General features: G+C 37.4%; 1 protein-coding gene across 1 annotated transcript in view; it reads left to right on the forward strand.

Annotated features, from left to right (window-relative positions):
• LOC5578097 (transcription factor collier) overlaps positions 1 to 23,004 on the forward strand; it is a 217,966-nt gene that overhangs the window by 180,817 nt on the left and 14,145 nt on the right. The window contains exon 9 of the mRNA XM_021850883.1: positions 16,212 to 16,293. Coding sequence (XP_021706575.1) covers positions 16,212 to 16,293 — 82 coding nt within the window. The remainder of the gene's footprint in view (positions 1 to 16,211; positions 16,294 to 23,004) is intronic.

Genomic DNA, 23,004 nt, shown 5'->3' on the forward strand with positions numbered 1-23,004 from the left:
TGTTCGAAGGTTTCCCCAAGTCCCAACAGCATGGCATTCGAATCCCAAAGCCACCCTCCGGCTGCCCATCTCCCACACCGATTGAGAAGGCGCGCGTGGCGACGACGATGATGACGGCGTCGCAATCGGCAGCCATCATCAAAAGAATCGAGTGTCAGTCAGCATCTCCATCGTCGTCCTCGTCGTCATCATCATCAGCATCATTTTTCCCCCGTGCCCCGTCACATCTCATTGACCAACCGTTTCCATTGTGCGGAAACTCGGAGGGTTCCGCCGTCTTCGTTTTTCTTTCAAGAGGGTGATTCCTAACTTTTTGCAACCCCACTTTTTCCTCTATACTAAAGGAAAACACACGCATCAACACCCACGCACCAATACAGTGACTTCAAGATGTTCGAAAACGGAGACAAAAATGGCATTGCGAATTCTTCACCCCTATACGATGACTGTGGTGGCCAGCCAAATAGGGAAAACAAAAACATTCGCACATTCGCACAATCACGCAGTGATGTTAAATTTGAACCCAAATTTTCAGCAAATGCGATTGTGTTTGTAAATATTTCGTTTATACGACCAGATGTCTAGAGGAGTGGGGGCAGCTACAAAAAGGGATCATCGACAAGGGATGATATCATCGTCGTCGTCATCACCGCGTGAACCGGCAGACTTCGACGATGGTAGACGGGTCAGGAGCCGTGTTCGATGGAAGGGAAGCACTCCGGCCATTTTTCTTCTCACTCCACTGGAAAATCTAAACTCCTACCCCTCGTAGATTCAGGACCTGAGCCGATTTCCTTGTTTCCTTGGCCAATATGCACGCACGAGGAACTTACCCCAGCCTCGTGGTAAAGTCTACAGCTACAAAGCAATGCAATGCTGCTGGTGTCTGGGTTCGATTCCCGGTCGGGCTAGAATCTTTTCGAGTGTCGCAACTTTGGCAAACAAAGCTAACAACTGTGGAAGTGCTCTTAGAAGCTGAGAATCAGGCCCAGTGGGGGATGTAATGCCAATAGGGAGAAGAGGATGCACGCACAAAGCACATAGCTCAGTAAATCTAACTGTTGGAAAGAGAAAACTTATACTTTCTTACTACCATTAATGGAGCGTGAGCAGTTTGTTGTGGCGTTATCCTATGTTACATTTGTATAACAGCACTATATATCTTCACATGTATTCTAGTAAAAATCTCATCCTTCATTTTAGCCCTTTTGGCAAGTGCATACCTTGTAAGTGGCAGCACGTTCCCCTCTTAATTTTTCGCCATATGACACAATTTAGTGAAATAAACTTCTTCAATGCACACCACATTAATCATATCAAGTTTCAAATCGACCGATTAATCTTACTCGCAGCTCTGCATGTCAGAAAGACAGACAGACAATCCTGCCGCTCTTGCCAATCTGTCACTTTTTTAGAAAAACTGACGAGATAGGGTAGCGTTCACCGATCGTTCAGTATTCAATTTTCAAGTAATCACTCGAATGAAAAACGTGTTTGCTATTCCGATTACCGCCAAGTACCACACAATCAAGTAATTGCTAACATAGTTCCATTCGCGACGAAGAGGGACATGAAGTGGGATGTTGTAAAATTTTTAAGGGCGAACCGCGCACCATGGTACTATGATCCGGAAGTGTTTACAATTTCACACTTCATCAAATCCGTCGACCGAGGACGAAGGCGAAAGGAACAGTTTAAACCTCAAAACTCCGCACAAGCATAGAGATAAACATCTTCACTAGAAGACGCCACTTTTCACAGCTTCCACGCCGTTCTCTGTCGTTTGTCTTACCCTCCGACTTGTGACAATGTGACCGAAGACAGTTGGTGTAATAAGACGCCCTAATTTGTTAATACATTAGGGCAGCGTTTACGACCATGCTACGGTGGAAAACATTGACAGCCGAATTATGTGTCTTGTAAGTTTAAACTTATAAGCAGCCGTCGTGTCGTGTGAGAATAATGGGCACCGTTTTTCGATTCTCATGTGTTTGACATTGGGTCTCTGAGTTATGGGCCTCCGTCTCCGTGCCAAGGCGATGACGTGAGACGGAAACTGGTGCTACCGAAGGCGAACTTCCAAGAACTATCAATATTTGGACATGGCTTCAGTGTCATTTTTCCAGAAAACCAAACAAATTTGTTGTACCCGTGGTCAAACAAGGAAACGGAGCAACGCAACGACGACATACAGTACCGCCAAAATAAAGCCCTCAAGCGCGAAAATCGTGTTTCAAAACTGGAATGGGAGAATTTAAAATGTTTGAACTTCATAGCTAACAATTAGCATTACGTAATAATTGGATGCTGCCTCAACTTAAAATTCACAGCATTTCACAAACAAACTTTTTGAGTTATTACAAATCTCTAATTTCGATGCAAATAGCAAAATATTGAATGAGCGATAACTTTTAGGCGTACACATATACCGTTTTGATTCATATTACGGACACTTAAGGCCTCAGTGAAGTATAACCCAGCTTGGACCATACAAAATAAATCATTCTGTATGATTTTTTAGCGTTATCGAGCGTCGGAAGCCCTTAACTTTCGGATGGTGGGTAAAGAATACGCGTTCGCAACTTAAATAATTTTAAATAAATCAAAACGTGTGGCCTTTTCATGATTCTTATTCCGGACGCTCCCTCATTTTTGCCTCATATTCCGGACGCTTTGATTCGAATTACGGACAGCTCATGATAATCATTAATGGAACAGTCAAATCATCAATTGAAATCGTTCAACCACTTAAGAGACGTCTAAGGTAGTTGAGCATTATAAATTTGCAATGATATTAATGAAAAAAAACTAATAAAACGCGCCTCGAAAATGAGAACTTTTGGACGGCGAAAATTGAAACATTTCGTGTGAAATGTTTCCCATACAAACGAGAGTGTCCGGAATTTGAAGCTGTCCGTAATATGAATCAAAACGGTAATTCAATAAACCCCAATAATTCAATAAGTGAGCCGTGCGGTTAGTGTCGCCAGGCAATGAGCGCATCGTACCATGAGGTGTGGGTTCGATTCCCGCTTCAGCTATTCAAACTTTTCGTATTGAATGTTTTTCGGCTGTGCCATTGGAGCATGCTTGTCCGTTGTCTAGTGTTAGTAACAGTCTGTGCAGCTGAAGACGGTGTCCGTGTCTTCAAAACTGTCAAACTAAATATTGCAAAAAATGTCGAAATTTTAAATGTGGTATTGATTTTTGATTCGGACTTCATTTCCTTAATTCTTTGAGTGTTTATGATAGCTATAAAATGAAAATCCATCTAAACAAACCCTTATTTATTGTTGTTTTCTTTATCTTGCGAAGGTTTAGGAAAATCCAATCTATCGAAACATAAATAAAAAATGGATATTTATTTACCAATAAGAAGTTTTCTAGATGAATTCATGTTATTATTATTATTATATTATGAACCTTCGGGCTGTCGCACTGTTGTACTTTGTACAGTTGTGATTTATATGCTATCATTTTTCAACAAAGATATCTACCGACACCAAACCAAAATGTATTCCTCGAGAATTTTCTTAAGACACTACTCGACAGTTTTTATTTACAGTATGGCCCTTTATAATGCAATAAAATCAACAAATGTACATGGAAGTCGAACAAAAGTGAACCAAAGTTTAAAATCGGTATATCTCAAAATCAAGATAATTTAGCTACTTGAGGTCTTCAGTAAAGTTGTTCTGGATGTGAAGCGCTATTTGATGGTACCTCATTTAATTCGGAATTTGATCGCTAGGTGGCACTAGTGGGCATGGAAGTTTTACTTTTGTTTTGCAGATATTTCAGGATCTTGATCCTAATAGAAGGATAGCGTCTTCGGCAATTGTTCAGCTAGCTAAAGACTATCATTGTTTCAGCCAGTTAATTCAAAATTTTGCCACTAGGCGGCGCTAGTGAGCATGAAACTTTTGTTTTGCAGATATCTCAGAAGCCTGATCACTTAGAAAGATAGCGTCTTCAGCAAAGTAGTTCAGTAGCTAGAGGACTATCATTATTTGAGTCAAGAAAAATGTTATTTTGCTACTCGGCGGCGCTAGTGAGCATGAAATTTTTGTTTTGTGGATACTGCATGATCTTTTAGACAGGCATCTTCGGCAATGTTGTTCAGAAGCTCAGGGTCTATCATTATTTTACCAAATTTTGGACTTCAAGGATTAAACAAAGAAAGCAATTGAGCTACTGAACAACTCTGCTGGAGACGTCATTTTTCTAGGTGATCAGGCTCCTGAGATATTTGCAAAACAATGTTTTGCATGTTTGTTTTGCTCGCGCCGCCTGGTGGCAAGATTTTGAATCAACTAGCTCGAACAATGATAGTCCTTGAGTTGCCGAACAACTTTGCCGACCTTTTGTTCTTTCGACCTTTTGTCTTTCGACCTTTTGTCCATAAACGCCATCAATGCACTGGTGATGGAGTAGACAGCATGATGTAGATTGTAGATGTGATATAGAATGATTTGAATTGTATCACAGTCGGCTTATACCAATCAGCAAATTTTTAGCGTTGATAGTGACAGCAAACAACTCTGCCTTCGAGTGATACATTACACTGCGGAACACGATTTTGTCTCAAGCACCAAAATACCGCTATTCACTTAATTAAGGGTTGTTGAATCCATTGCCGTTTTCAAAAATATCACAGCACGTCTGGTTTTTGAGATATTGACTGTTGAATATGCAAAAACTGACTATTTTAGCCAACTTGCATGCAAGTTTGCCAGCTTGTAAGGCAATTTAATTGCTTCAATTGCCACAGAATTCAAACTTTATGCGTAAAACAATACTTATCAACAAAGTTTATAATACTTTCGATGCGGAAAAGTTATTTTTTTATATTTTATCTCCCATATAAGAGAAACGAAGAATTTTGTATGGAAACAGCAAGTATGTTGAAAAAATCGGTTTAATCTATATTTAGTCTTGCGATTTCCACCAAATTATGTCTAAAATGAAAATTTAAGTGTAAAATCGCATTCTTGTTGGATTAGATCACAAAAAAGTTTGATAAATTATACTTTAAATTTTATGTAAACATCGATAAAACCAATGTTTTACACAACTTTGACGACCTGTAGCTAAAAATTGTGACGTGCTGGAACATTTCTGAAAATGGCAACAGATTCAGCAACCCTAAATCTACTCGAGACACATAATTTGGTCCTTGAGACACGCAAAAATGTCATTTTTGTTACGCTGTGTTATTTGTGGACGGTGTCTAACAAAAGCAATTCGACCATTTTGAAATATTTGACGAAATACCATATATAGTTCCATTTTTATGCCTAATTGTCACAGTCTGAAATAGAAAAAGCTTGCTCAGTAAAAAAAAAAACAAATCTTTTTAGATCTGTATAAATAAAAATGAAATGATGTTTGTACGTCATGAGTTGTTCATGTTCGCGTGAACATAAAATTAAGGAAACGAAACTGTAATTTTGTACGATAGTTTTGCATAGCATCAAAGAACAGCCCATTCCATGGAAATACAACGTTTTCCTGGAAAACCAGTTAGAAAAAAAATAAAATAGAACCAAAATTAATGAAAGAATGATTAACAAAAAATGTACTACATGATTTTAAGCATGTAAAATATATGGAGTGATGACGAAGAGCAGATGCTCCACACAACAATTTTATTTCAAAAAGTGCTTCGCAAGCCAAAAAGGCTGAAAACCGCTGCCTTAAATTATCATAAATCGCTTCAAAACGTCTCTTGAATAGCTCAAACAACACATAAAGAGGTGAAACTAACTGAAAATTAAATATTTTTTACTTGACTTGACAGCTAAAATCAAAAATTTAGTTATTTGAAAAGTATTTACTGTTGATTCATTCCTGGAAAATTTTGGTTTGAGTGATTTCAACTGATTCACAAACAGAAGAAACTACTTAGAAATTAATGTTGTACTGAGGCTGATTCTTTTAACAAAATTATTATAATTTTTAGTTTCATGGTAATTATACGCCTTATTTGAAATGCGAAATATTTAATTCAAAAGTAAAAACTTTTTTGCTCTATATCACAAATATTACATGTCAGCTATGAAATACACATATTTTAACGCAAGAATTTCCAGCTTTTTTCATAGGATGCTTGCCAATCTGCATCATTACGAGCAAGTGTGCACATTACTCTGGCGATGACTGTAACTATTTCCAACGGTCCAGCATCAGTTAACTATAAGTGCGGTTTTGATTCAACGAGGACTCATCTGGCGGCGTGGGCAATTATTCAAATCCCTGTTCCATTGTATTCAAAGACCGATTGGAGTGGGCTTACTAAAAGTAGCAGACTCAAAGTCAATTCGACATCGGAAGGGAGCGGCAAAAAGTGAGGCAAGCTCACCCCGCGACATTATCCGCCACAGTCACAGGGTGATATATTTGATATCCCATACATGTAACATACATGACAGAAAGGTATACACTGTGACTTGTCGGCAGTTGAACAGACGGCATAACATGACCTGCTCTCAAAACCCTCTTTTTTAGGGCGAGTGTTTGAATGTCGAGAGGACAGGGAAAAAACTCCCGTTGTTTCATGCCCTTTAAAATCGTAAGAACCCCGGGCACAGACTGAGTATAATTGAGAGGAGTCCCTTCAATTACCAGTTCCAGTTTTTTTGTTACATTGCCCATCATCATGATTTCTGCTAGCAGAGCTTCTTCAGTGAGCGCGCGCGTCATACCGACAGGAAATAAATATGTTAATTTTTGTGTTGTTCCTTGCTGAAGCATATTCGGGGCCCCGGCTTGGAGGGAGCAGATTTTCTTCCTTCCTGGTGGTGTTATTTATTGGCGCGATTAGTTTCACGTGGTGAGAAGTGACTTTATTTATTGGCTCTTGAAATGTCACTTTGTTTATTTTTATTTTGGGACGCGGGATGACAATTATAACAACGTAAACGAAAAACTTGAATGAACTTGACAAAGGTTCAAGATTTTGAACCGTTGTTTCTGGGACTTACGGGAAAGAAAGGTGTTGCTAATGAGATGCAACATGTGATATCTGCAGCGAAGAAAGTTTAATTAATTGAGGGATTTACAATAAATATGATATGGAAATGAATTTAGGAAATGATTGTTCCTTTGAAATTTATTATATATCTCATAATACCAATATAATGTTCAATTCACAAAAATATATTGAGTAGGGTGATAAATCTTTTACATGAAAAAACGCAAATAATTTGAACCCAACTAAAAATCAAAGAACATATTGTATCATATGCCAATTCATGTTTTATGCATCACAAACATTTGTCTTGTCAAATCCAGTTCAACTATTTTTCACGATTAATACAGCATATTATTTGTAATTCTACTGGGCAAATTGAGAAATACCAAGAAACTAAACTAGTAGTTCCAAAGCGTGAAATTCATTCAGAAAAATGAGCTGGTGCTGATCTTTGACGGTAATCTTCTAAGGAACTGTTAATCACGAAAATGAATACGCGATACTTTCAGCACAAATGACGAACAAATCCACTGGTAACCTTACGACTTATCTACAAGTCTAACAAGGGGACCAAAAGTAACATCTGACCATAATCCAGCGGCAGATGAGCTCTCAACCTTTTAATGTCAACCATCCTTGACGACGGATAATCTGATGCACTCGAAAGCAACTTAACATTCGTGAAATTAGTCGGTAGCGTTTAGTTCACTCCATGGAACAAACAACGTAAACCGCACATGCTCATCTGTTCAGGAAATCCGATATGTGGCGTCTACGTAATGCCGAAACGCAACTTAAATACAACATTCGCGCATCACTCCCATTCGATTCACCCAGAATAGAGCCCAGCACGCGCGGCACCTACTCGAACAAGTGCTAAACTAATTATTTTCCCTGTTCATAACAAATATCACCCATAACCATTTGCCCGCGGCGGGTGGCGCGGCCCACTACAAAACTTCTCAAGTATCGTTGAGCAAACACTTCAACCAGAGAGAAAGAAAAAACTCCGCATTATACCTACAATGTGTTTGCTTTCTGTTATCCCTCCTGCAAGCCGCACCAAGCGAAGTTGCGATCATCCTGAATGGCGAAAAACTCCTGTCGCTCTCGATTTCAGTTCGGTTGTGCATATGTGGTTAGGATTTAGTTTCACTTTCCTACTTCGGTGTACCGTAATACGGGGTTTCTTTGATAGTGCGGATATCTTTGATATTCGAAGCTTACTATATGAAAAAATAATAATCAATAAAACATATTGAATACAAAAGCAAACAGTATTATTATGATAACATGAGTACAGTATTATTATGAGAATATTATTATTCAAATATCTAAATTTGATGGAATTTTAGTATTTTCAAAGCGCTTACACAATCTGTTTTACGATCACTATTTGATAAAGATTCAAACTGTTCGTCAATTTTGTTTGATAACCAGTTATAGTATAATTTGAATTCGACCTCAAGTCTTGAAAAAAATAAGCGAAATGCATTTTTTGCAGTTCTGTTGCATAGCAGCATACTTACTATCGAAAGAATGAACAACATAACAACCTACTAAATCCATCAGAAAAAAAGTGCCACTTTTCAGCACTGGTTCAAAATGGTGATGAAAAGTAATACTTTTTGCAATTTCTCATCGTAATAGGCTGTTTTTCATCACGCCAATCTGTCATCGGAAGGGCCTACTTTCCTGCACTGAAGTATGCAGTGCGGGAATAGTCATTACGTAACTGAAACCAGTGCTGTAATGATTCATTACGCAACGCTCTCTCATTACGCAACGATATATCATTACGCAACTGTTTTGAGTTGCGTAATGAATCATAAAACAACAATTTTTCAGAAATTTTGAAATAATGGTTGCAAATTCGATTTTTACAGCATTCATCGTAACTATCCTACTCGGCAAGCTTCGTAGGATAAATTAACGACTCATGCTGTACAAATCATCATTCTGCAACTTGTTACGTAAACTACTATTTCATTTCTGTTTTGGAAGTTATCTAATTATGATTGAAATATGTACCTCCATGCCATTTCTGAATGACTTCTGATTCTACATCTGTTGGACGATCCGAATTCGACTCAGGTGAGGAATTTTGAATAAATATAGAATCAATGGTCCTAGAAATACTCCAACTATAACGACAATTCATTCGTTGCATGATTAACCGTTTTGCAATTGCTAATCGTAATAGGCTGTTTCATCACGCCAATCTGTCATGTAATGACCTACTTTTCTGCACTGTTATATAGTTATAGTCATAATTTATGCCTTATAACGCAACTGAAATCAGTTCCGTAATGACTGTTACGCAACAATTTCTACAACATTTTTTTTTTTGAATTACGTAATGAATCAACAATTATATGAAATTGTAAAATAATGGTAATTGCATTCCGATATGATTTTTGATACCCTAAAGTGCCCTTTAACAAAATTGCAAAATATAAGTTGTACGGAACTCGTTGCAGAACTCGATTTTTATAGCGCTCTTCATAATTACCCAATTCGGTAAGTTTCTTTATACGGATCATGCTGAAAAAAATACTTGCATAAACTTCTTAAGATTGGACTCGGAAAACATGCGACGCTTTGTTTTGGGTGTAACTTTTTTCGCTTGTGTTTTTTACAATGAATTTAAGGTAATGCTAGTTTAGAGTGTTATGTTTATGTGTGCAAAATTTTATCGCGATCTGTCAAGTAGTTTTCATGATGCATTCGAATGAAGAGCTACGCCTGCAAATCTTGGGCGTGGTGATTGATAATCCTGGTCAGTTGCACAGATGTATCGGCAAAAGGCTTGGAATCCACTATTCCACCGTGTCCCGCGTTGTGAAGATGTTCCAGGAGACGAAGACCAACGAGCGGCGTACTGGAAGCGGGCTAAAACCGAAAACGGAATACCCATTAAAGGCGCGGAAGATAAGGCAGTACTTTAAGAATAATCCGAACCTTTCCAACCGAGACGTGGCCAAAAAGGTCAATTCGTCGAAGTGGTTCGTCCAGCAGACCATGAAGCGAGCTGGGCTACATGTTTTTAAGGTCAGAAAGGTGCCAAACCGGACTGACAAGGAAAACACGGTGGTCAAATTGCGTGCGCGGAAGCTGTACCGTGAGTGGCTGGTCAAGCCAGGCTGTCTTGTCATGGACGCCGAGACATACATCAAGGCGGACACCAAACAAATCCCCGGCCTCGAGTTTTTTGTCAGTACGTCCCGCATGGAGGTTCCAAAAAAGTTCCAGAAGAGAAAGATGGACAAATTCGCGAAGAAGTACACTCTTAAAAATAATGAAAATTACTGTGGACGTAATTCTGGTTATGACTGAATGACACATGATGTAAGTGATGGAACGACACAAAAATATGTCTATGAAGATGTATTGAACAAAAAATGTAATTTTACATGCTAATGGACACGAAAACGATAGAACTGTGATCGATATTTCCCGAATCAGACACTAACGTATTTTAAATTTGACACAAATTTACGTCATTCGGCTCGCTTCTTTTATGTGCATCCTAAAAGACGTAAATCACATAAATTTTTCGTAGTGTGTACCTGTTGTGACAGGTTATCTGCGAGTGCGAGACGATACAGCAAGCCGTTCGTTACAACCGGCACCATAAACGGGCAGATTTATCGAGACGAATGACGAAAGACGAAATTTTCTTTGTTTTAAGTCAATATATCATAAAAATAAAACATAGACTATATGTACAAGTAATAAGATCTGAAAAAATGATACAAATCGTTTGAGTTTTCTCTAAGAAATCTGAAAATTATAAAGGGTCAGCGTTCCCTTAGTGGACAGTCCCCTATAGTTGCACTAGTGGCTTTTTACGGCCGTTTTGCTATAAATCTTTTCAAAAAAAAATTTGACATAAAGGTCAGGAGCTATTTATCTAAGTACCATTGATACACAGCTCGATTTTGTTCAAAAAATGATCGAAATAATTAGTTTTGCTTAAAATTTCAGCTCCCTTGCGCCTATAGTAAACCTATTGTTCCTATGGTAGCACTACTGAGAGAAAACATTTTTCATTATACTAAATAATTAATAAATTAAGAACTTTTTTTACATCAAACGAAAGCTTTTGATCCACATTTTGAAGGAAAAATATAAAAGCTTTGTAAAAATACGGTTTTGATTAGTATTTCTCCAACGCCGTGATGCTAGTGCTACTATAGGAACAGAAATTAGAAACAGTACTACTATAGGCACATGTATTCCTATAGTGGCACAAGCGATAATAAATACAAACATATGAGTGTTCGTAGTATTCATATTTTTCCCACAAAACCAAGATAAAAAGCTATCATATGATGTAAAAATAATGACGCTAGCGTTATTTTTCGATTTTATACGAAAATTTGTTCTTAGCTATGCGACCATTGGTACATCGGCCCTAATGATGTTTTTCGAAGTTGTTGTTGTCTTAAATGCTCATTACTCGAGAACGTTATTGTTCTAGAAAGTATGGTTTTGAAAAGTGAATAAGCGGTCATGAGAAAAATTCTGAACAAAAACGTTATGCCAAATCCAATTATTTTTCGTGGTAAAAAAAATGATCTTGCGGGTAAATGAGGTCAAAAGCCTGGATAGCTTAAACGACCTTATAATTTTAAATTACTTAAGTACGTAACTCAACCAATTTTGTTTGAAAAACACTAAAGTTTTTACACGGTTTTTTACACGGTTTTCGGATTTTATACAATTTTTTTTTACACGGATTTCAGAATTTCCACGATTTTTTTTGCATGGATTTTTTTTATACAGCATGTATCTCCCGTGTAAAAAAAAAAGTGCACCCCCGATTCTCTTTTTGAAAAAACTGTGTTCAAATCAAAATTACGAAACCGTGCAAAACAGTAACTATTTTTATTTCGACAAATCAGGCACGAACGTTTAAAAGCAATCCGTGCAATAAGTGAATCGTGTATCCATTTATATCCCAAAAACGATTGCTTCATATTGAAAGCAATGTTAAAACAGATAATCAATCAATATCTTCATTCAAAAACAGAACTTATGAAGGATATCAAAAATGTTCAATTTTGTTTATGATTCTGGGTATAAGTGCTGTATGTTAATGCATAAATCGGCTGATACTGCTATGCAACCCTGTAAGTTGTTTTAAATAAGTAATGTATTGATCGTTTGCAATTGTGGATGCGGACATTCAAAGGATCATTCAAAACTGGAGTGCCAATTTGGTGGGATCTGGCCTATATGTTTAAACATTACATTATTGTTTACATTACATTATTGTTTATTGTTTATTGTTTATAGCGATTTTTTCCACCACCTTCATCTAAGGAAGTTCATTCGGTTCCGAGCGCTATAAGTAGAGTTAGTAGGAGTGAGTTTACTGCATTGCACATTTTGGCGAAAAATTCTAAGTAAGTGAATATGCTCGTGATTGCTACTCCACCTACGATTTTTGAAAGTGTTCATATTTTACCATACTATGCTAAGTGCTGTATGTTAATACATAAAATCTAACATTCTCTATTAACATTATCCAATCCAGTTCCAACTACAATGATGGCTAACAGTAGTTTGTCAATTCCCCGAATGCCAGTTCCCCGGAAGTCGGTTCTTCGTATATTCCGTTTCCCCGAATAGCCCATTTCCCAGAAATGTTTTTGTCAAAATTGCTTTGACTTCATACATTTTGAGATGACGAACTGATTATCTGATATGCATCGTTCTTAATTTGATTGGCGGTTCTTTCGCGTCTCAGCGTCTTCGGCATTTTAGGCAATATGTAGAGAACGACATGCCTTTCTGGCGTTCGAGGGAAAGTAGCACATCCGTTATCAAAGTCTAGTGGTTCCGATAAACTTCGTCTTGACATCACGTAGGCTGTCGAAAACTGCCATGAAACCTCTCATGCAAAATTACGTATTAGTTTACTCCTTCAAACGAGCACTTTGGAACTCCTAAAGAAGATAATTGTGTAATTTGGCTGCACCGTTCTCAAGCCATTTCGTGACATACAAACATCATTCCATTTTTCTTTATGTAGGTAGATACATAGATAGAAGATAGAAGATAGATAGAGGATAGAAGATAGATAGAGGATAAATAGAAGATAGATAGAAGATAGGGGGGTGACCCATTTCGTATAAAGACGTTTCTCATAAGGACGTTCCGCATAAGGACGTTTCGCATAAAGCAGCTTCATACAATAACAGGTAGCATTTTAAGAAAGCATATAATTCTTATTATGCCGAATGTCCATTATGCCAAACGTCCTTATGCGAAACGTTTTTATGTGAAACGATCCACCCCTAGAAAATAGATAGATGGATACAGATAGATAGAAGATAGATAGAAGATATATATAAGATAAATAGAAGATAGTTAGATAGAAAATAGATAGAAGATAAATGAAGATAGATAGAATATAGATAAATTAAGAATAGAAGATAGATTGAGGACAGACAGAAGATAGATAGAAGATAGATATAAGATAGATAGAGAATAGACAGATAGATTTTGGATCACTATTTTCATATAGAAGTCGACTATCTTCTGTCAAGGGAAAGAAACTTTTTAAAATGATTCGTTATACAATCTTTCAACAACAATCAAATCAATGCCCTTCCTGAAACCTATCAAAGTAACTTCATTTTACAGTCCCAGGAGCTAGGCAGCATCCGACGACGAGCAAACTACGAATCAACCGAAAATCCCAACAGATGTTTGCCTCCGGCCAAATCACATATTAAATAGACACTCAGCGGGTAGCCGCTGCCAATAGTTAGTTAGTGCTGGCGCAGGACTTTCAGAGGCCAGAGGGATGCTTCCTCCGCTTGAACGTTCGTGAACGCGAACTCGACGGGAGGAAAACGACCAGAAGTTATTAATAAATAAAAACAGTATAAAAATAATAAAATATTTACAAAGGAGCCGTAATTGAGTTGATATGTAGTTACCGCCAGCACCGGCAATGGAACAGGTTTGCAACTTGGACCGTGGCAGACGGGTGCATTTCGGGGTTTTTTTTTTTTTGCGAGATTGAGGGATTTGGGAAGGGTATCACTATACACAGCAGAAGGGCTATCAATCATTAGCACCCAGCATCGATGCTGCGATGCTCTTCGATTAGGGAGGGGCAGAAGGTCGGTTCGAAAAGTGGGCTTTCTGTTTATGCTTGAGTGTAATCAGCATCCAGTGGTTCCACTTGTGCTTGCATCAGCTGGTGCAAGTGCATTGATGGGTAGGTGCTATGAGCTTGATTCAGTAAAAAAATATGCTATAATTTACACTGCCCCTGACAGATTCGCAATGGACGAAGTGTGGATTCTATATAGTTTACAATCGAAAAATAAAATTATAAGCAGAGCGTTGAATCTTTTCACAATTTTATAATATTGAAATCAAGATTCCGTGATCAATTCCCAGAAGAGTTTCCTGAAAAATCTTGGAAATTATTCTTGGAGAATTTTCCAGGGAAATCGAATGACAACTCGTGAAAAATCCAGAGCTACTGCTGAAGAAATCCTCCAAAGGTGTTAAAAAAAAATCCTATTAAAAGTTTAGGAGAGAATTCCTGATACAATATTTGATTACTCAGGGAAATTTTTGGAGAAAACCTTAGGGGTGATAATAAATCTTCGAGCTGTTTAGTGGAATACCTATAAGTAAATGAAAAAAACGAATTTAGTACTATATCATTTAATTCCACTAAAGTTTGTTTCCTTTGACAAATATGCGTATTTTGACCTCAACTGTAAGGCCAATGTCGTGTACCTGACTCGACTTCCTTAGGGGCATTATGACAATAAATTGCAGGAGTTCATAATGGATCTTATTCACTACACTAGTTAATTATTGGCATTTGAATGTTTCAGTAAAAACTGTTTAATAAAACTTTGATAATAACTTCTAAATCATTTTTATTTACAATGTATGCATATGATCTGAAATTAAACGGAGAACGGAGACGTTCTAGGGAAATCGCAGGAAACACAATTAGTAAAAAATCTCGAAAAATCGTGAAAAACATGATCATTGTGATTGATTACACTGATAATTTGTAACTATTATTTTCTGCTTTAAGTTCAACGCAGTGGTTCGTATCGATACATGGAACTATAAAGCAAAAAATGACAAAACCAGTGAGGATATAGTGCTGTTCATGTACCTTCTTGAAAAATGCATCCAAAGCTAATATTGTCTAGAACTGTTCTACAGACCTGTTACAATCCCAGTTTTAACTGCCGCTGTCAGCCATTCAAATCCAAAACATCTTAAGCATTGTTAACCCTTGGGTGCTATTCGTATAAAAATCCGATTATAATTCATCTCAATCTTGGAAAGCTACTCCAAACAACCTTTAACTGCCTTCCAATGAATCTTCATCCGCCTTGTTGTGTTTACCCCCTAATTGTCAAACTCAAGCCCTCGTGGGTGCCATCTACGCGTGCTTACTCTTTCACTAACTACCTTACCTTTGATCTCCGAACACAAGAACCACGAAACGTGGGTTATTAAATCCTTCCCATTTCAACTGCGATGTCTGTGAGCGGGAACCATCACTTCGTCGTCGTTTGTGTGACGACATTTTTTACAATGCCCACGAGGACACCTCGACGCTTGCAGCTTCGCTTACCCACTTTATAATATGTGATTATACTGAACGCAGCGATCGCTCGCGCGTGGTGCATTAGGGTGGTTCATATTATGTACAAAAAAGTTTGAAAATCCAACCTTCCATGACTTCCTTAAAATCCTCATGACTGTTTTGAGAAAATTTGAAATGTTCAAAGCACTTATCGTGAAGATTGCAACGATTTGAAGTTTTGTCAACTCCCTTTCTTTACTAAATTTGGAAATTTCTCGATTACTTAATTTTGTCTTTGATCAATCCCCTGAAACTCTTTGAAATAAAATACTGAAATTTAACAAATTCACTACAGACAAAACTTCAGGTTGTTCGTAATACTTTATTCAAATTACCGCCAATTCGGGCTACCTTGCAATATATTTATAAGATACAGAGCCTCAAACTTGCGCATTCTGTATGGAGAAACATGATTTCATTACTAACTTTTGTAGAAGAATACATTTTCAAACTTTTTGAAATTTGAACCGCCCTAGTGGTGCATAGCACATTTCGGTATTGTCCCAGCTCGTAAAGTTTAACCACCGTCATCGCCATTCAGTTTGCTTACATTTACTTCAACGTTTCCCTATTCTTTTCAACGTTTCGTTTCAGATTTTTCCTTAAATTCTTCCTCAAGTGCAACCAGAACTGCTTGAAGAATGCCGGCAATCCACGGGACATGCGACGGTTTCAAGTGAGTATTAATCGCCATCTTTATGCGCTTCCCTTTCCCCCACTCCCCCTTCTCAGTACCTTTTACCCCATTCACTTCCACATGTCCAACTGCAGTCAGCGTTGACTGGTGAGTCAGTTAAAGGGCTCCGGAAAAAAGATGGAGGGAGTTAAATTACTCCCGCTTAGTGGCTGGTAATTTGTAAAATTGTTCCATCGTTTCTTTCGTCTTCTTGTTCTACTCGGCTGCATGAGCGTCGACGGCCGAGAAGTCAAGGGGTTGGCACGATTAAAACCAAAGACAAGCGACATAAATTAAAAACCGAATGACGACGACCATCAGGACGACAAGCGGCGGTACCAAAACGTTTGGAGAGTTGAAAAATGCCGAGTTAACTGTTTTTCCTTTGGAAAACCTAATAAATTTCCAACTGACGGAGTGGAAAACCCAAAATAGACCAGCCAAGATGAGGGCATCCTTTTCAAGAGGGCAGTTAATCTTTAGGTGTTGGAATTACCGTTGAATGGAGTACGATAAGAAGTAGTGTCGGTGCTCCCTTAGTGGACAGACCCCTATAGTCGCACTAGTGGCTTTTTACGGCCGTTTTGCTATAAATCTTTTCAAAATATTTTGTGACATGAAGATCAGGAGCTATTTATCTAAGCACCATTGATACACAGCTTGATTTTGTTCAAAAAATGATCGAAATAATTAGTTTTGCCTAAAATTTGAGCTCCCTTGCGCCTATAGTAAACCTATTGTTCCTATAGTAGCACTACTGAGAGAAACTTTTTATTATTATACGAAATTATTGATAAATTACGAACCTTTTTACACCACAAAAAAGCTTTTGATCCACACTTCGTAGGAAAAATATAAAAGTTTTATAAGTTTGATTTTGATTAGTATTTCTCCAACGCCGTGATGCTAGTGCTACTACAGGAACAGAAATTAGAAACAGTACTACTATGGCACATTCGTAGTTTTCATATTTTTCCCACAAAACCAAGATAAAAAGCTTTCAGATGATGTGAAGATAATGACGCTGTCGTTTTTTCGATTTTATACGAAAATTTGTTCTTAGCTATGCGGCTATTGGTACATCGACCCTCCATACCTCAAATGAAATTCTCAACTGTTAGAACTTCGGCCAGAAAACTGCAATTAGTATCCGGCTCAATACGAAATAGTTGTTAGGCATAAGCTCTTCAAAAACTATTTTGATCATTTGGAGCATAGCATTTGGTGTGTACCTACTTTAACAATCAATTTCAAAGAATCAAATTATACTTCTTCACTAATTTGTATTCAATTCAGTTATACTGTCAACTCTTTCTTACTCGATATCGAGTTATGGTACCATATTAAAAGTTTGTTTTTTTTTTATAGCTACCTCTATGGTCCCGTCAACCGCAGTTTCACTGATGTTGTGCTCCATAACTCGATACCTCCCCAACTCGATGGTTTCTTCAATATCGAGTTAGGGAGAATAGATAGATACTTATCGTATTCAAGTAATTGTACCACAGTTGTTTAGTGTGGCAAAAATATTTCTATCTAACAAATTTGAAGACTTGCTCCAGCACTTCAACAACTTAACACTTCAGTCGTTGCGCTGTTGTATTTTGTACAACAATGGTGTAAAAACCTTGCTTTTCATTCACAACAGCAGCGTGGTGGTTCTGACGGTGGTCAACCACGCGACGACTGGAAGGTTAACAAAGCTCAGCATTCCAGCTCGATATTTCTACATTCGTTGTTGCAACGACTTCCTCAGAGATTCTTCTAGAATTACCTCCAGAGAGACTTTCGGCAATACTTCTTCTTCTTCTTTCTGGCGTTACGTCCCCACTGGGACAGAGCCTGCTTCTCAGCTTAGTGTTCTTATGAGCACTTCCACAGTTATTAACTGAGAGCTTACTATGCCAATGACCATTTTTGCATGTGTATATCGTGTGGCAGGTACGAAGATACTCTATGCCCTGGGAAGTCGAGAAAATTTCCAACCCGAAAAGATCCTCGACCGGTGGGATTCGAACCCACGACCCTCAGCTTGGTCTTGCTGAATAGCTGCGCGTTTACCGCTACGGCTATCTGGGCCCTTTCGGCAATAATTCTTCCGATTTCTCTATTTGATTCCCTCTAGAATTCTTTAAAAAAAAACCTCCAAGAAATGGTACGAGAAATTCTCCAGGAGTTTCCTCCAGGAATTATTCGAGAAATTTATCTGCAGATATCTTTACTAGTTACCGCAGGAGATCGTTCAACAATTCATAAATTTCCTCAAAGATGTCTTAATAAATTTGTTTAGGGTTTCATTATGAAATTTCGCTAGGAATTTCCTATAGAGGTTTATACAGCCATTCCATGAAAAACCGATCTAGTGGGTCACCGAATTCCGTAAAAATTTGCTATTTTGTTCCTTATCCGAAATGAGGTTACACGTATTTTTGGATCTTTTTGATTAAGGTGACCATTTCCGAAAAAGAGTGACCAGAAAAATCGCGACTTTACACTTTTTTATTATTTAAAAAATCATAACTTTAGAACCGCTTGACCGATTTTCAATTTTCTTGGATTAAGTGAAAGCTAAAGATTTTGACTTTACAAGAAACATATAAAACTTCACAAAAATTGTTTTTAACATGAAAAAATCCCAAATTTCCGTTTTTTCGTGTTTTGAAGGCCTTTGGACAAAAGGGGCTATTGCTGTTCTTGTTTATTATTGAAAATTTCACATTTACTGTCGAATTTGCAGCGATGTATCTTTTTTAGTTTTTGAGATATATATTTTTGAAAATAAAATAATAGACATTTTTTATCGGCACACTCTGTAGGTCTCAGCGCATTCGATTTTATTATTTTAAAAAAATCATAACTTTTGAACAGCTCAACCGATTTTCTATATTTTCTATGGAATGAAAGCTTAAGATTTCAACTTTTCAGAAAAAATATAAAACTCTGAAAAAAAATTGTTTACATGAAAAAATATAAAAATATTAAATTTGACAGTAAACGTAAAATTATCTGAACTTTCAAGAAAAAATAATAACAGCAAAAGCCCCTTTTGTCCCGAGGCCTTCAGAACACGAAAAAACGGAAATTTTTGATATTTTTTCATGTAAAAAAAAAACATTTTTTTTTTTTTTTTGAAATTTTATATTTTTCTCAAAAATTTAAAATCTTTTGCTTACATTTCGCCCAAGAAAATTGAAATTCGGTAAAGTGGTTTAAACGTTATGATTTTTTTACAAATAATAATTTTGCATTTTGCAAAGTCGCGATTTTTCTGGTCACCCTATTTCGGAAATGGTCATCCTAATCAAAAAATCCAAAAACACGTGTAACCTTATTTCGTGTAAGGAACAAAATAGCTAATTTTTTTTTAACATTTTTGGGTTTCACCTGCTATATAGTAATGCTACAGTAATTTCTATAATTATTTCTCTACACATTACTTCAGAGGTTCTGTCCGATTGTTTTTGCAAGGATTACTCAAAAATACTATCCAGAGTGTTATTTGGTGAGTTTTATTATATCTATTCCAACAGTTTATCAAGAGAATCTTCCAAGACTTTTTATAGGGTCCATAAGCTTTTTTCATAGATCCTTGCATGAGTTAATTATGTTTTTCTCGAAATGAATTTATCAGAGATCACTTTAGATTTTTATTATTTCATTTTTTTTTTTGCTTACAATATTTCCCTGACAATTTCCTGAATTATCAAATGGAATCTCTGAAGGATAAACCAAGAAGGAATCTCTGGGAAAATTCCTAGGGGTATAATTAGAGAATTTGATGGATAAAATCTTGAAGAAAACCTGAACAAATAATGTTAAGAAAACCTTAAAAAAGCATCTTGAAAGCTCCTACAGGAGTTCTTGGAGGAAATCCTACAAAATTATTTGGAAGAATTTCTGAACACTTTCTTTTTCAACTGAAGCTTTTCTCGAGAAATTAGAGAAAGAATCTTTAGAGTAATTTCTGAAAAAATCTTAGGAAAAGTTACTGGTTATCTCTAGGACAACCCGTAAAAGAATCGTTAGATAAATGTTTGAAGAAATTTTGAAAGAAATACCTGTACAAAATTTAAGGTTATTTGTGAAATTCCTAAAGGAACCATAAATTCCTAGTAAGAGTTTAAAGATTTCAGTCCTTTCTGGGATTTTGGTAGATATTTTTCTATTTCTGGAGTCCAAACTGGAATCCTTGTGAATGCGACTGGAATCCTTGCAAATCTGACTTGAATACTTGCAAATCTGGAATCCTTGCGAATCTGAATGGAATACTTGGGGATCCGACTCTAATTCTTGCGGATCCGACTGGCATCCTTGGGATTCAAAACAGTATCCTTGCGAACGCGACTGGAATACTTGCGAATCCGACTGGAATTCATGCGAATCCGACCGGAATCCTTGCTTATCCAACTGGAATCCTTGCAAATACGACAATAATCCTTGTAAATTCGACTGGATTTTGGATTTCTGGATGAGAGATCTTTGAAATTCCGACAGGAATCCATGGAAATCCAACTGGAATCCTTGCGAATCCGACTGGAGTAATTTCGAATCCGACTGGAATCCTTGCAATTCCAACTAAAGTGCTTGCGAATCCGACTGGATTACTTATGAAAGCGAAATCCTTGCAAATGATACAGGAATACTGGCGAATCCGGCTGGAATATTTGAAAGCGACTGGAATCCTTGCAAATGACACAGGAATACTTGCGAATCCGACTGGAATATTTGAGAAACCGATTCTAATACTTGCGGATCCGACTAGGATGCCAGTCGTGAAATCCTTGGGATTCAAACCGTAATCCTTGCGAATCCGACTGGAATCCTTGCGAATCCGACTGGAATCCATGCGAATCCGACTGGAATCCATGCGAATCCGACTGGAATCCATGCGAATCCGACTAGAATCCTTTCTAATCCGACTGAAATCCTTGCAAATCCAATGTTAATCCTTGTGAATTCGACTGGATTTTGGATTTCTGGATAAGGGACCTCGAGATTCTGACTGGAATCCTTGGAATTTCGACTGGAATCATTAAGATTCCAACTGATCATTGAAATACTTGCGTATCTGGCTGGAATCCTTGCGAATCCAGCTGGAATCATTGCAAATCCGACTGTCTTCCAATTTGCAAGGATTCCAGTCGAATTCGCATGGATTCCAGTGGGATTCGCAATGATTCCAGTCTAGTTCGCAAAGATTCCAGTCGAATTTGCAAGAATTCCGATCTAGCATGGATTCCGGTCGGATTCATTAAAAATCTCTAAGATTTACGATGAAATTCTAATAATGCCGCACCAGAATATCATAGATATACCAGCAGAAGTCCAAAAATACTTAACCTGAAATAATGTACAGAGTCGACGTAAGTACCAATATGACCAAACGCTTTTTTTATTGTGCTTTGCCTGAAAAAATATCGAAAACATTTGAACTTTGAGATTTACCGAAAATATTCGAATTATTAGAAAAAAAACGTACTGACGAACTTATCCAACCAAATACACGTTTTGTTCGGATAGTTTAGCGTATAAACCAGGTTGCTATGACAGTGACCTGGCATTAACGTCAATTGATGCATATAATCGTTCATCAAACTTACTGATTAATCGCATAAAATTATGTATGCGCTTTTAGATAACAAAAGAACGAAGTTATCAAGCTAACTTTAGAAAGTCATTCTATTGAAAATAGGCAGATTTTTTGACTAATGTTCTTAATACAGTCGAAGCTTGTTATAACGACATCGCAAGGGACTGGAAAATGTCGCTATGAAAAGTTGTCGTTATAACGAGCTTCTACTGTAGATGCAAAAATGCAGCTGGGAACACAAACACATTTATCCAGCAGCCATGCAAACATGAGGAGACATTTCTGCCTTAAACATTGACGTTCAGTTAAAAATCAGATTTGAGTTCACTATAAGGATTGTAACTTTTGGAACACAGCATTTAAAGGGAATTTCCTTCAATACAACGGATTTATAACATTTTTTCTTGATGTTACTGTGATATTATATGATAATTCACATAAATAAAGAGTATGTTTTTCTATATTTGAACTTGAACTATATTTCATTTTTTCCATCGGTTTTCGCACCAATAAATCTCGAATTCCACATATCCATTCTTTTGCTCCAAATCATCAACGTAAAAATTACAAATAATGAACAAATTACCCAGCTAACTGTACCAAATAGTCAGATACCTTGAGCACAAGCCAAAACTGCATTCGAACAGCCGTTCTCGTCGTCATTGTCACCGCCCACTTCACACACTCATGTCCCGACCGACAACCACTTCAAACCGACCGACTAATAACGATGGCAATAAATTCCACCATCTTTTGTACCGAGCGTGGGGACTCCCAAACAGTCTTGGTCTTGCTCTTGTTTGTCTACACTGCTTCCTTCGCCGTTGCCGGTTGGTTTTACATGTAGACCATAAATTAAAAGCTTGTATCTCCTACCTCACCAACTCCACTATCTTCCCCCTGGAATGAGACTGGTAAAGGTGTGCTCAATGTAGACCACACCATGCCACCATCCATTGATTGGCGTACCAGAGCTTGCAACGGACAGTAATCTCTCCAATCGTGAGATTTGTAAGGATATCTGGTTCTTTAGGTTTGTGCTCTAGAAAATTTGTGGTTTGCCATCGATACATCTTTACTGTAAATTGAAACTTTGCTGTGTTCCAGATGGCGGACAGTAA

The sequence above is a fragment of the Aedes aegypti genome, chromosome 3, assembly GCF_002204515.2.
Source record: "Aedes aegypti strain LVP_AGWG chromosome 3, AaegL5.0 Primary Assembly, whole genome shotgun sequence".
Classification (NCBI taxonomy): Eukaryota; Metazoa; Arthropoda; class Insecta; order Diptera; family Culicidae; genus Aedes; species Aedes aegypti.